The 15,950-nt window shown below is 44.2% G+C and overlaps 1 protein-coding gene across 3 annotated transcripts in view; it reads right to left on the bottom strand.

The window, feature by feature from the left end:
• bnc2 (basonuclin zinc finger protein 2) overlaps positions 1-15,950 on the bottom strand; it is a 181,017-nt gene that overhangs the window by 12,814 nt on the left and 152,253 nt on the right. For all 3 annotated transcript variants that reach the window (XM_088303370.1, XM_088303372.1, XM_088303371.1), the window contains one exon: positions 674-3,060. In XM_088303370.1, the coding sequence (XP_088159496.1) occupies positions 674-3,060 (2,387 nt within the window). The remainder of the gene's footprint in view (positions 1-673; positions 3,061-15,950) is intronic.

Genomic DNA, 15,950 nt, shown 5'->3' with positions numbered 1-15,950 from the left:
TTGTGCGTATTTCATGCTGACACCTGCCTCTTCTGAACGTGATCGGGAGCAGATGTCACAGAATTGATATTATTTATTTATTTGACATTTTCTACTAACTAGCAGCTACCAGGCGATATGATAAGCAGGTGAATTTAAGGCTATCTTTTAAAATTGGGATTGGGGCGCCTATTTCCTGGTCGCTACTCAGTCGACAGAGCACAAACACTGATTGGCGAGGCTCAGTTAACAAATATTCTGCCTACAAGGGGTAGTCTGGAACAGAAGCCTGTCCTTAATTTCCCACCATGTTGCTGTTTTAGCGCTTTGACGCTCTCTGACGAATGTTTTATACCTCTCACCGGGCACTGAATATGTCACCTTTGAAGTATGCAACAGAGCCATAACAGAGGCTGGCAATATCCCGCCTTTGTTGTTGTTTTTTTTTTTATCTCGGCATCAAGCTTCCTCATTTTCTTCGACAGGAGTGTTAAATTTAACATCCAACAATCATCAATTGCACCGCAATATTATGTTGAAAGCAACGTCCTCGTCCAACGATTGTTATATATGAGCCACTGATGTTTTAACACATCAAAAATTTTGGTTCTGGAAAGCTTCTCATTTCTTTGTAAAATTGAAAAGGCGGACAAAGATCATACCCGTGACCGTACACTAATCGCCAAGCACTAACCTGTCTCGACTCCGCCGGGAAGGGAATGCAGCGTTGCAGCCAGCCACAGTGCACACGTGCATCTCTTTGAGGTGTACATTCTTGTAGTGCAGTTTCATGCTGTAGGAGCTTTTGAAGCTCTTCTTGCACACGTAGCAGATCTTGGGGTCCGGACTCGAGCACGGGTCTCCGTCCGGTGACTGGGAAGTGGGGAACTTGGGCGGGCTGGCGCCGTAACCCATCGAAGAGATGAAGCTGCCATGCAGGGCAGCCATGCTGGCGGCGGCAGCCGCTGCTGCCGCCATACCTCCATTGTAGAGGCCGTACTGGCTCATACAAAACATGTCGTAAGTGGGGTCGTTGAGTTCTTCCTTGACCTTGATAGATTCCTGGTGTGGGGATGGCGAAAGTTGACCCTTGCCTTCAATGTCTCTCCTCAAATGGCCTTCTTCACGGCCATCGTCGTTGTGGTCTTTGTCATTTTTGGACTGTTTTGGCTGTTCCTCCACATCCATCATATCGTCCCGGTAATAACACTTAGAGTCGGAGTTTTCTGACTCGTTCTCAAAGTCTCTTTCATGGTCTTGGTCCTCAGAAGTGTAGCTGTCCATACAGCGTAGGTCGCTTGAGCCTCGGAGCTCACCCCTTCCGTCACTGCCAGCTCCCTCCCGGCATTCGTCTTCACTTTGTCTCATCATGCCACGCAGAGTCATGCCGGGGCTCATCTCATCTTGGGAAGGGGATTGCTGCCCACTACCACCGCTGTGGTTCCCCGTGCCGCCGCTGTTGTTGTTGCTGTGGTAGTTTCCGTTCATTTTGATGTGCGTGTTGTAAAGGAGCGGTGTGGAGTGGTGGTGGTGGTGGTGATTGTGGTTCATATGATCGTCATCGTCTTCGTCTTTGTCCTCATAGACATCCGCCACATCGATCACCTCCTTCTCGATCTTCACGGGCATGCTGGATTTACGTGGCTTTTTCTTGGGCATGGGGTCAGCAGGGCCCGTCGGGGCCTCCTGATTGCCTCCAGACGTGTTTACGCTATGAGACGTGGCTCCTATCTCAGACATGTGAGCGTTATTGTGAGAAGCCACGGCCGCAGCCAGCATCTGCTGTTGCTGGTCCATCAGCGTGGTACTGTTGGTGGTGGTGGGCAAAATGGGGCTTGTTTGCAGTGAAACCGGTGGACTCACTAGGTCTGCTGGGGTCAGTAATGTACGGTAGAACGGAGGCACAGGCTGCACCGGCTGAACAGACTTAAGAGAGGGGAACACCAGAGGGCTTTGCAGTGGGGACTGAAGCAACGGGTCCACTGGTGGAGTGGTGAAGCCCAGCGGTGGCCTGCCAGGACTGGTAAGTGTGAAGCCACCATTTTTGGTACTTGAGATGACTGGTGTACTAGAGTTGGAGTTGACACGGATGAGGTCCTTGTCACGGTTGTTGCGTAGCATAGGCATGTGCAGCCGCGGATTTGGGTTGGCGCTGTGTCGGTTGCGGCTGCGCAGGGAACTGAAGACCATATTGCAGCCCTCGATGGTACAGCGGTGCTTAATCTTCAGGTGCACCGCGTTGTAGTGTATCTTAAGTGTGCCTTTGTCGTAGAAGGTCTTGCCGCAAGAGTTGCAGCACACGCGGCCTTTGCGAGGGGTGGAGGCCATGCGGCGCATGCGGTGCAATTTGGAGGAAAATGGAGTGTGAGTTATGCACTTGGACTGCTCCTCCTTGACAAAGTGGTGGTGACCCTGGTGGTCGCTCAGTGTGTTGGGCTGCTGTGACTGGTTTTGCGACTGGTGTTGACCCTGCTGCTGTTGCTGCTGGCTCAGCTGCTGTTGAGCCTGCTGGAGGGATGGAGATGGTGAGATGGGGGACGCCCTGTTGCTCGACTCTGTTTTGGGTTCGATGTTGTTGTTCATGGTGCCGAGTGGGCCGCGGCTCGGACTTTGGCCGCTACGGAACGGCGACAGAGACACGTCCGACTCGCTTGTCTCCACCTGTTCCACTTGGTTGGGCAAGCTAGGCTCCCTAAGCCGGAGAGCGGATTGTTCCATCGGGAGTCCGTTGGGAGGCAAGCCTAGCATGGGGGCGGACACTGGGTTGATATATTGGAAAGGCAGAAGGAAGGCTAAGCTGTTGGGGATATTCTCAAAATGGTGAATGCTAGATGGGCTGCTATTTTCTAAATGCGTAAGTAGTCCCGGGCTGCGCGTCCTGTTGTTGCTCTCAATGAACGTCCTAATCCCGGAGTCGGTCTTGGCGGAAGGGACAGTGACAGCCTGGCCTTCCTTCTCCTGAATGGCCATTAGCTCCACGATGGATTTGGTCTCACCGAAGCGCAAGAACTGCTGTAGGGTGATGATTTCCTCTTCTCGGGACATGATGGTCCAGCGGTCGAGCACCTTGCCCGCAGCATCCTATGCACCGCAGAAGAGATCAAAGAGAGAAAAATAAGCATTATTAATTGAGCCCATTATTCTAGTCAAAGGTAAGACCCAAGTGTGACTGAAATGAGGGCCTTAGTCCGCAACAGAGGAATTGAATGATTTTCAACACCAAACTGAAGGGACATTCATCGCTGAACTCTTTTGTTAAATATATGAACTCTTGTGTCTTCCTCCCCCCTATGCAACACCGCACCTTGGGATCATCGCAACCATGTGAACAAAGGGAAAAAAGGTTTACAAGAGTGTATTGTGGCTTCGCTGTAAATACAGAATGACAAATGTGCTTAGGTTTGACATTTTCAATCGGTGCATTTATCTTCTGAAATGCTTGGGAAGGGCTTGAATTTCTCCAGTGGGACTTGGATAATATTCCAAATTGTAGATTCCATCCCTAGTTGGGAGATATCAAGCTTTCACGCTGTCAAACATCAGGATCTTACACTGGTCTTGGAAAAGAATGCTGGCCAAATCTTCGCATTACTGAGCAGTCGAGTCCTTATCTGTGCTCTGTACAGTTCAACACAATTATCAACTAATGCCTGGCGAACACAAATAGTGCACACAAAGCTTCCTCTGAGAGAAGGCACAAGCGACATCTAGAGAATAGCCACGAACGAGCTCACAACAATTAGTCTCATTGATGTGAAAACATTTCATGCGTTTCTAGCTGCTGGCATCTATGAAAGATAAATGGCGACCACGGCGCTCCAAAAGCTGTGAGAAAAAAAAAATCAACATCACAAGGCACAAAGGGCCTGTAAGGAGAAAGCAGAAGATAAATGTTTAAAGAGAGAAAGTGAAAGAGACACAGAGGAAGAAAAAAAAACTGAAAAATAAGTGTGAGGGGTTTGATTTCATGCCCTCAGATATGGGAGAGAAGTAGATTCTTCTGAGACCAAACATCAATAGTCACCAGGGTATTTGTTGTTAAATATACATTAAAAAACATTTTACACTTTCATTCTGTGCGCGCTGGAGTTTTGCCTGGAGGTATGACTTTAAATTCTAGCCCAAGCCACTATTATTTCAAACTGCATGGCCATCAGGGCATAAGGGGCTTCTATTGGATTTAATTGAAACTAAATAAAAAGGCAGCGTATCTCTTCAGTCACTTTTTTTTTTTTTTTATCCATGAGTAGTTGTATTTTTTGTTGTTTAGATAAGACGAGTCTCGTGTTGACGTTACGAGTATATAATGTGACAATTATTATGAACAGAGTGGAATCAAGGAATAACACTGTATGCAAATAGACGCTAATAATGAAAATCAGCCGTCAGCAAGTTAATTTTTTTTCTTTTTTTTTACAGATTAAGTAACATAATTCAAATAATGTGATTTGTTGTTTTAGATAAAAAGGAACGAGGAACACACTGTACTTTGGAGATGCATGCTTTTCAAAAACATTTATTAAACGGTCATGCCTTCAAAACTAATAATAATGATGTTAATATTTTTTTCATGGTGAAGTTAGAAAACAAAAGAAAATGTACACTGACTAAGCCATTTTGAAAAATCTAGTCCTGAGCACACTATGTCAAGTCCACTTCCCCTCTTCGGCTTTGCAGCAAAACTGCCATTAGAAGCACTTTTTACAAGTAGGCACTCATCTCCCAATTAGCTTAATGTGGCCCTCTTTCTTTCCTTCTCCTTTCCAGGCATGCCCCACCTCTCTACCAGTAAAATCTCATCAATCCTGCAACCCTCCCCTATGTCCCCCAGCGCTATGACATATTAGTCTGTCATTATGCATCCCAGAGTCCTATTGAACAATGCGGCTAAACCGCTGTTTGCCAGGTTAATGACTATTAGCAAATAATTACGACGGCCAAGACGATGGGGGGTACCCCGCTTTATCCGCTAGACAGCCTGCTGCTGTTAGTTTATTTTATCTGCCAGCCTTCATGTCGCTTAGAATTAATCTAGCGACGTCTGTATTTATTAATCTCTCGGCGGCTGCGGAGCATTCTTAATTCAAGGCTGTCTCCATTACGGGGTTGGGTCTGAATGGTGTTTAGTGGGTTTGTGGCGGGGGCGTGGGGGGGTGTTGCATGTGTTCACCTTGCAAATTGCTGACGACGACGATGAGAAAATGATGGCCTTGTCAACTGTCAGTTAAAACAAATCAGGCTACTAGCGCAATTAGAGGCGGCAGACGTCGAGATCCTTGGTGAGCGGCGATGTTATGTTGCAAAGTGTGAAGGGATTAACGACACTGCATGTATATGCTTTAAGTAATTACTCATCATACTCTGTGATCGGCCATGAGTTGGGGAAGTATAGCCCAACGCGGAAGAAATGGCGTCGTCTTCATGGATTGGATCATGGATTGTTCTGATTTGTAGTTTTCAGAATCAATCTTAATACATTGCCGACATCTTTCGGTAGTGTTCATATTTGACGTCTAAATAAGCGTAATTCATACTCGGGACATTGAATCGATCGCAACTGGACTGCTCTGTTGGTCTTAGATGTTTCGCCTCATCTGAGTAGACTTCTGCAGATCACCCAACAAGGCTTGGCGAGGACCGCTAACCAAGCTTTGTTGTAAACCTTCAACTGATGAACCCTACTCAGATGAGAAGCGACACGACAGTTCAGGTGCGATTGATTCAATACCCTGAGAATTAAATGACCTGGTGAATGAGATTATCCACAAACGACGTAATACACAGTTCAATGGCTGATTTAGCAATCTGTTTTGACTGTCACTTTTCGATTCTAACCATTGCAACTTCAGGCACTTAAAAAACAAAGATCAACTTGAATTGGGGAGATGTGGTTTGCTGCGTTTTGTACATCAACCAATAAAGATAAAGCTATTCCCATTGGTTGTGCATGTGGTGATAGCAGTACATACAGAGAATCTCATTATGTTAAAAAGCCAGTGGACTTCAGATGACAGCACAGTGCCACAACAACAAGAGCGGTTGGACTGATCACGTTAGGGACGTGGGGTTCTCACAATGGCAAAGTGAGGCATGGGAACCGCATTGATTCCCCAATCACCTTGCAGTGGATGCGATCTCCATGGCGCCCCAAGGGAAGCCACATTGATTTCCAGCCCTGCTCTCAGATCCAGTTTCTTAAAAAAACATTGCTGTATCCCTGTGTTCGTCACTTCAAGGAAGGTTAAGCAGAAGTTCCTTGTGATCTGAGAAGGTCTTGAACCTTGCCTCTTCCCTTTTTCCATATTCCCGTCTCTCTCCCCACCCCGACTCGGGGCCGTATGAATAATGGAGAGGATCGAGTGGCGAGCGAGGTGCCACGGGGGATGGTTTCACACAAAGCTCACTGCCTGGAGCCATCACATCAGAGGCCAAGAGCTCCCAAGACGCGTACCGTTCCCCCATTGGCTCCCTCGTCGCGGGTCAGAGGTGAGCAGTGAGCAAGTAGCTCTGCTTCTTCCTCTGTGATGGACCGCTGGGAAATCAGTAGCTGTGTCCAGACGTGGGTGGAGGACATTTGTAAGAATCAGAGAGGTTAAAATTTGCACTGTGTGATCATGCTAAATAGCTCGTTCAAGTGATGCACATCAGAGGCTTTTGACCCTGTCTACCTTGCATGGATGATGCTCTGCAACTACAACATGGTCTTTGTCCTTTTGTTCTACCGCTGCCAAAAGAATTGGTTGACACCAACACAAAAACCATGGAAAGGCGTGCAAATGTCTGCAACAGATTACAGTAATCTATGCTTTCCAGCTGTTTTCCATTAGAGACACAAAAAAGATACAAATAGAAAAGTTTTGTCGCCTATCCCAGATTCTTTCTCGAGTTTTGTGCAAGTATCAATGCCAATTATTTTTTTTGTACCAAATGTTGCGCTGTGCTGCTAAATACATGTCTCTCTTCTCAGCGCCAAAAGTGTAAAGGAGAGACATCGTACTGTGGTGAACTGAACTGGACCATTCCGCTTGGTGGAAGAATGATGAAATTGTCAAAAAGACCATGGTTTTCATTGCGCTGAGGCTGAACCTACCAGACTGGATGAGAAGAAGCCGTGGGGCGATTTCACTGCTCACTGACACCAACCAACAGGCCTCGCCGTTCAACCTGATTTAACTCATGGCTGTGGTTAAAAATTCATGGCTGTGTGTTAGTTGTTAAGGTGCTAAAGGCACACCAATCGACTAGAGGAAGATTTATTGTCCAGTCGCAGACTGTGAAGGGAGGGGTGGTAGATTTCACCACTGAAGGATAAGTCACGCTCTATCCTTTCCCATTATCCAGGTGGCCTCAGGTAAACTTTTTTTTTTTCTCGCGTCTGCTCCCACTGAGTTGTCTTTTTTCATTATCTGTAACAGAAAGTAAATCTGTCATTTTTGAAGGGGGGATACAAAGATTTCCTAACCCCTGATTCATCTAACCCTCTGACCTCTGCCTCACTTATTTTTTTGTTCTTGAGCCATCTTTAAGAAGTGGAAAGGACAGTCGTTTGGACACAGCCCAGCGTGGCTGCAGATGGACAGCACATGGAAGCCATTTAAGGCTCCGGTGTGCAGCAAAAACAGAGCAATCCCTCAGAGTTCAGAACCTCTACCAAGCCGCCAACGACTTCCAATGGGAGCGGCGTCTGCTCTGAACTATTGATTGGCTCTTTTCACAAAGCCATGTTAGCTCGCCTCGCCCAGCTGCTCACCCGAGACAAAACTCAGTGGACCTCGCGCCGAGCCAGAGGGAACGCCTCAGAGAATAAGAAGAGAGGTGGAATGATCGGAGCAGCCTGATGGTTCCAATTTAATTGAGGATGATTCGTATGATGTGCCGGGTTCTGGCCAGGTCTGTCGCGGGGGTCTGTGAGACAGATGTGGGGGCCGCCGCGCCTTGGGGGGGAGCAACGAGGCGGCTACGAAATGGTGGCTGACAACCTGCTTTTCTCCCCCACTGCTTTTGTATCACATCTCCTTTGTTGTGATTACTGCTTTGGCAAAAGCCAGAATGCTTCAGTACTTTATTATTATTATTCATCAGTTTCTTTGACTCCTGATCTTCTTGATATTTGCCATTGATGTCAATCAGTCTTCATGATAACTTGGTCAGCATGCATTCTTCCACTGTGCCGTGGATTATATTTCTGGTGCTTTTTTCAACCGGATTGTCCGACTATTGGATGTTTTTTTTTGGGACACCGTGTATAAGTACTACTTCATTATATTTTTATTCACTTGTCTGTGAGGACTTGCAGCGCATTGCTTCCTTATTTTTGTAACAACTTCCCAAACAAGCTACTTCCGTGTGACAGTATCCGAAGGAAATAGAATCGTGCCGTCCAAAGTAAAACCCTTATACATTTAGAGTTCTTCCCGTTCCTTCTGTGGAGAGCCTACGAGAGGCAAAGAGAATAAGCTAATGGACTCTTTACTTAATGTGATCAGAGCCGTTATTGACATGCTGCCAGGAAGATGCAAGACCATTAACTGGAGCCGTTCTCTCTTTCTCTGTGGTAGTCAAGCCCTCCACCCCCCAACTCGCCTTTCACTCTCACTCCCACCAGTATTTCACACCCCCAGCCGGCTCACATGCAAAAGGGCCACAAGGGAGTCGGCGTGCCCCAAAGGAGACGTGTCTGCCACATTAACTAGCAGTCGGGCCTTATAGAATGTTGGTGTAAATTGGCTGTGTGTTAATAGGAACTCCTGTTAGGGTTACAGATGTAAAAACATGGGAACGGAATTGGTAAAACGCTGCAGCAAAGATTTATCTTCACTTGGTAGCTTCATGACAGTGACGGAACTGGATTTTGTCATGAGTTTAACAGTGATTAAACTTCTTTAAAAGTTAAAAAAACTATGCATGGATTACTTGAAATTTTGGGGTAACTATTCCATGTACAGACATATTTTTTCACCCGTAGATAACATGAGGCTAATTTATTATATATTGATCTCTTTTACATATAGTGTGCGTGCTATTTGCAAGTATATACATGTACACATCTCTCAGGGGAAAAATCGAATACTGTACTTATACTACAAATGTCAATTTATGTTTATACCTTTCAATAGACATGTATTGCAACAATTTGAAGACAAAATCATATCTGACTTTAGAGAAGGAAAAATAGAAAAATAAAAAATATTTTAATTAATTTTAGAAAATATTAATTTCAACATCATTCTTATCGGATGGGGACTCCATGTTTTACTTGTGCCTAATGACCAAGTCTGCACTCTATTTTTAAGCCTCTTCTCTTGAATGTGCGCCTGGCATGCAGCACGGATCATCCATCTTGGGAGGGCGGAGGCGGCGTAACGTACACGGCGTACTGGAACATATCAACCCCTGTGGCCGGCTGGCTCGGCGGGTACTGTCGGCGCGTTTAATGCGATCATGTGGCTCGGGTCTCTCTCGTCCGCCGTCGCGTGTTCTGAATACGGTGATTACTAGCTGCAAAAATAAACAGCCGTACCATCTGGCGCAACGTCCTGTACGGTAACTTACACGACGAGAAAAGCTGTGGACCATCAAAATGTACAGAATGGAGACGCGTCACGGGAAAGACACGCTGCTTCGACTCACGTCTGTGTGTGTAAAGTTATACCCGGAGAGGAATTTATTCTGTAATTCTGATAGTAAAATTATCAAAGCAGAAGAATCTATACAATATATACAAGGGGTACTCAAACTGGGGTCAGCGAGCCGTAACTTGGGAGTCTGCAATATAATTTGCTATGAATTATGTCATACCTTTTTTTTTAAGTGCATACCTGCATCAAAGGATTGGAAGCAACTTTAACAAACAAACAAATAAACCAGTTAGTTTTCACTACCTTTTTTCTTGGCCAATTAAAAGCTCTTCTGCGACAAATCTGACATCCCTGCATAAAAAAAAAAAAAAAAAAAAAAAAAAAAAAAAAATACAACAAAAGGCGTATCAAATTAAGCTGTCCCACAAGACTATATAGACTAAAGATAAAATTAGTAATATTATGAGAATTTATTTTGGAATATTTTACTCGTTAAAAAAAGATTTTCTTCCCTCGTTAAACTTTGACTTTAATATAATATAACAACAAAGGTGTCAAACCCAAGGCCTGGTGGGCCGGTCTGGCCCACCACTTCATTTTATGTGGCCCACAAAGTCAATACATCTTTGGTAGATTCTGACTTTTCATCTTGACAAATCTTTTTTTTTGCAGATGACAAATTTAAAATATATGCATTTCTCCAAATAAAATCTTTTTTCATTCTTACAGCAGTGGTTATCAAATTTTATACACCAAGTACCACCAAAAGTTGCACTCCTAAAAAGTACATTTTATTATTTTCTTCATTCAGGGGTAATTATTTTCGTTGTGATTAATTGGCTTTAGGATTATGAGAGGTTCCTTGGAAAAATTTCTCCACTCTACCCCAAAAAGTTTGAGAACCCCCGATATAAGCTACTCCTCCTTAACATAGGTTGAACGACGGGGGTCAGTCGAGACCGCCGAGCCGGCAGATGTTTGATCCATCCGCCGCACATCTGGCCCTCAGCACACTCAATCTATTTCACTCCACTTCTCCTTTTGAGATGTTCATTGTTCCTCACGGTCCACTAAACTCAGCATACCCCCACCTCCCCTTCTTGCGCTCTCCCTTCGCGGGCCACAAATATTCATCCATCATCATTCATTTGAAGAAAGATTTGGACTTATATGCTTTTTAAAACAGTCTGAAGTGTTTTTAGGCAAGACGGCTCCAACAGCACACGCGGTGGCACTAAGTGGCAAGCCCGTTAATGCAATCATTCTTGTTCTAGTCATCCCGGGGAGGATTATTGGGCGGTTAACAGCTTCATTGTTTTCTTTTATAGTTGGAAACGCGCGAGAGCGAGGGGCGCCCATGCCGACTGTCAAATCTCGGTGACTGGGCCGCGCAGTTTCCTTTTGTAAACGTCAACTCGGTGACCCAGCGGCAGCTCACCTGCCAGGGCGTTCGATGGCCGGGTCACACAATGTATGGCCCTGTGACAAAAGGAGGATGGGGGGGGGTCTCTGTTTGTTCTGAGCGAGGCTCCAGAACCACTAGCCACCTGAAGGCTCAGGTCCAACATCAGCACGTGAAAATATGCCAGATTAAGTGCGTTTGACGTGTTTCGACAACAGGGCCTGTGTGAAGTTTATCTCAAAAGGCTTATAATCCTTTCAAAATTAAATTTAAGCACCTCAGTCGGAATGCATTCATCCGCTGTCCTGTGGCTTAGGTTTGCGCTGCTTCTGTTTAAAAAGTTGTTTTTTCAGTCACAGTATGTGCAGTCATACTGTTTAGGCAGTGTACCTGTCAGTTAGTCTTGGCAACACTTTTATTGGCTGGATTGGCACACCAGGGTTACAATAGACAAAAGATTGTTCTTTATTGTTCTTTTTAGTGTGTATATATATATATATATATATATATATATATATATATATATATATATATATATATATCATCCCTTCTTTTTGTACAGCCTAACAATAATTCCAAAATTAATAATTTTCATGTATGAAATTAATTGACAAAGTTTGCTGTAATTATAGTTAGTTTTAGTTAAATTTACAATGGAAAAGTGTTGTTTTTTTGTTAAGGTTTACTTGTTCCGTTAGTTTGCTTACGGGATGAGCTTAAAATTTCCGAGTCATTTGGAGTAACTCGCCGACATGGCTTGAGCGAACAGAATTATTCCCCACATTTGAATAACCTAATGGTGATCACAGACAACGTCAGGATACAATTATACATCATCTTGTCTTGCCCGTCTTCCCCGAACCAAAAGTGTGGCATCTAGTTTGATTTCATGAGAAAAACGCTCAAAGGAAAAATAGCATGACTTGTTAAGCTAGCAACGGAAAGCATACCAATCACACCCACTGAATCATACTGGATACATTTGCACCTGATGATGGCTCTCTAGACATCTTTAGGCTTCAGTATATGTGTGTGTAACGCTATCTTCCTCTGTTTGCGTCTGGCCTTTGTCGGCAATGCTGAGCAGTGTATTGCTATTGATCCTCAGTAGCCTTGCGGTCTTTAGGGTTCCTGTCAGTCGACGAAGAAGCCCTGTATGCCCTTTTGTAGCGCTACAAGCTAAACAGCCATCACAGAAATCCAATACGGGCGGATTCAGCCGCGGCTAGCACCACTAGCCTAGCGCAATGTCCCGCGAGGCCGGCGAGTCAATGCGATGTCAGTGTTGTGTCTCACCTTGTGAACTTCTTGCCGGCCTAATATGTCACACTAATACGTCTCCCTATATCATCCCAAATGCAATAAGTATGGATTTGCTAATGTCTGCATCTTGTTAGAACGGAAAGGCCGGGTGGATTGGACCGGCCGTGTGATAGTAATCGCCTCTAACAGGGTGTCTGCCTGTGGCTTAGAGGTACGACAGAAGAGGCGGGGTGGGGGCTTCTGGGAATTCTAAGCAGCTCTGGGAAATTTTGCAGAAGGAAAGGAGAAGCGACTGGGAGAGATAACATTGAGAAAACGATTAGGGGGGAATAAAATGAGGTGTTAGCGCAGCCTTTTGTCTATTGATCAGGAGGCAGGTTAGAGGTCTTTAAGGGCTCATACCTGGTTTGTTGTTGACGTTATGTCTTGACTGCACTCGCTAATTGATTTGTGTTATTTCCATAACAGGAGCGGGAAAGATGAGCTACCCGGGGAACAATAAGGAAAATAAAAGGTGAAAATTTGTCAAATTAGTGGCGTTATTAAAGTGGTAGTATATTCAAATAGAATCTTCGGGGAAAATAGGCCTCACTAGTTCCACAAATAGTCCAATTTAAATCTTGCCTTAGTGTAACTCACTGATGTTTATATCATAGGATAAGCTTTCAATTCCAACCGCACTGGTTAATTCAATCAAACTCACACACTCAGTATCACCGCAGCTTGCGCAATCGCTGCGACCATAATAAAAGTCATCATGATGCAAATATGTCTTCCATTACGACGCTTGCTTTTTGTACCACAACCAGCTTTTACTGTGCTGCAAGTAGCCAAGAAAGAAAAGGCGGCGTCATATGAACATGCAAAGGCCACGCTTGCCAACGGCCATCCCTGCAGGCACACGTGTGTGAGTGTGTGTTGCCTGAGAGGGAGAGAAGACCAGTGCGCACCTCTTTGATGGTTGGGTGTGTGTGCGTTAGTGTGTGTATGTGAGGTGAGTGAAACAGCAGAGGGACTGTGTAATCCTCTGACATGCCTGTGGAAAAATACAAGGATCCCTCTGACAGTGGCTCGACTACAGGCCCCAACGGCCAGTTAGTGTGTCCACATGTCTGTGCGGCATACACACACACACACACACACGTACGTGCACGCAGTAAAGTTGCCTCATTGCTAAAATATATACTACCTACATTCTCATGCGGCGGCACGATTCTAGCCTAGCTGGGATGCACTTCTGTGTTTTGACATGCACATACACACACCTACACACATGCGCACACACACACGCAGACAGAATAGAACAACTAACATGAAATTTAATCTGTTCAGTGACGTTGCTTGTTCAGATTTCAGAATTTTCCCATCGTATGCAGACTGTACAAGAAACGATTTGAATCACATCTTAACATCCAGAACTGTCATATCATAAATATGAAATCAACTAAATACTGAGGTGTAAATGTGATTTTTGATGTTTAAGAAAAAGCATGTAAAAAGAAGCAATTTTCACGTGACAGAGGTTTCAGGGTCAACGTGTGCAGGGGGATGTTTAAAACTGACAAGAAAAAAAGAGTTCTCTCTTCAGGTCTTGGATGATCATGCGAACAGAAACGCCACAAAACGAACGGTTGGACAGCTTTCGCAAATGATCCCCAAACAAGTTATGTTAGTTATCTATATTTAAATCACACTTTTTACATTGCTAGCTAAACTGTGACGTTAGCTGACCTCTCCCTGGGTTATGTTATGACGAATGAAGTTAGAGGCCGTCGATTTTGTGTCTTCATTCGGTGAGGTGAAAACTATGCGTTTATCCATCCTATTTTTATCAACAAAATAATCCATTAATTCAGATTAATGATCCTTGAGGTTTCTCCGACGTTGTTGGCGTTTACGTCGCCACTTCAAGTGACATTGACTGGGTTGCCAGGTTGGTGTGAATGAACAAGAAACATTTTTTCCTTTCTCGCTTTTCCTGCCTAAAAAGGAAAACTGAGTTAAAATGCAAATTTAAAATTATAAACAAAATGACTTGTTAAGTCATTTAGTTCAAGTCGAGTCACTTTGATACCAAGTCCCAAGTCAAATCAAGTCATTACCAAGTTTTTGGCAATCAACTAGCAAGCCCTAAAAATTGCAACTGTCCCCCATCTCTGGTCATACAAGTGTAAAAAGAAGTTAACCACTTTTCATACTATAACTTTAACTTTTATAGGCGTAATATTTTCTATAATAATAATATCTATGATAATAATTTCATTAAAATTTCCCAAACAGATCTGTTTCATTATTACCATCTGGCAACATTGCAATACGAACATTTCGTGTGCGCCTAATGAAAGAACATTAAGCACATTTATGAGACACACGGGCTAATGTTGACTCTGAGCAAACAATAGTAGACATTTCACCTCCTTATTGTCTAATCGCCCATCTGACTGCCTCTATTGCCACCCCTCTTAACCCAGAGATAGTCGCTAATGGCCCTCACAATGGAATTATTTACTAGCCATAGCAGGGGGGCAAATGGGTCAAATTGTGTGTACGTGCGTGTGCACCCCCCCTACACTCTCACACTGAATAAAAAAAAAGGGGAGTAGTGGAATCAGTGAAGCATGCAGAGAGGGGACGCGGAGAGGAGCGAGTGGCGCTGGCTAAAGTGAAAAATCATGCCACGGTGCGGAGTGGCCCGTCGGCATCCGCGGGGACGAGGGACTACATCCGCGCTGGCACTCAAGTGCTCTTAAATACTCCCTCTTATGTTCAACCACATCCTCGCCCCCCCGCCTGTACCTATCTTCAAGCCTCATGTGTGTCCCTCATCATTCCCAGGCTCTCCCTTCTCATTCCGGTCCAGGTACAAATGGCAATTCGCTGTACAAGTCGCACAACATGTCGGGGTCTGTAAGGCCTTGTTGTTGACAACGTGGAAAATAGATCAAGAAAAAAAAAAATGTGTTTGTTTGTTTAGAAATAACTCTCAGTTAGCAGGCAAGATGTTCTTTTAGGAGCAACTGCTTCAGGGCTAGGCATCACGTTGAAATAGTGGTTCGCACGTATGCCTCACAGACGAGAGGTTCAGGGTTCTAATTGCGATTAGACAAAAACATGCATGTCCGATTCATTGAAGACTCAAAATTGACCATAAAGATGGATGGATGATAGATATCAGGGCGCTTAATTAAAAAAAAAAAAATTCATGATTAATCGTCGCCAATATTTATGTGTGCATCTCCACTCATGCCCACGTCAACCTCTGAAATTTTTAGAAATATTATCCAATATTTTGGGATTTTATGGTAATTCCTTCTCATCTCCATATGTGTGCACTTCATAGAAAAAGATAACGTAACCTAATGTCTGAAAATTTTTGCAAGACACCACCAAAATGTATGCGCACATTCAGAAGTCAATGGAAGTTAAAATATATATTTTTTTAAATTATACATCTTTGTCTCTTTGCATATCACAAACCTGTGCCATTTCAGCAGAGATGTGTCGACACTTTGTATCCACCTCCTTTGTTAATAGCTGTTGATTGTTTTAACAGAAATAAATACATAAAATAAATATATACGGGCATCTGATCCTTCACCCCCTCAAACTTTTTGTGCATGACTCTTTTGGGTAAGAAAAAAAAAACATAACATATTTTGGCACTTCCAAGCCGACGTAATTGCTATAAAATCGCAAGTCTCTGGTACTAACGTGGCGAGGAGATGACA

The sequence above is a fragment of the Idiotropiscis lumnitzeri genome, chromosome 8 (assembly GCF_059441095.1).
Source record: "Idiotropiscis lumnitzeri isolate Australia: NSW breed Sydney's pygmy pipehorse chromosome 8, RoL_Ilum_1.0, whole genome shotgun sequence".
NCBI lineage: Eukaryota > Metazoa > Chordata > Actinopteri > Syngnathiformes > Syngnathidae > Idiotropiscis > Idiotropiscis lumnitzeri.
This window is presented reverse-complemented; position numbering and strand designations above follow the sequence as displayed.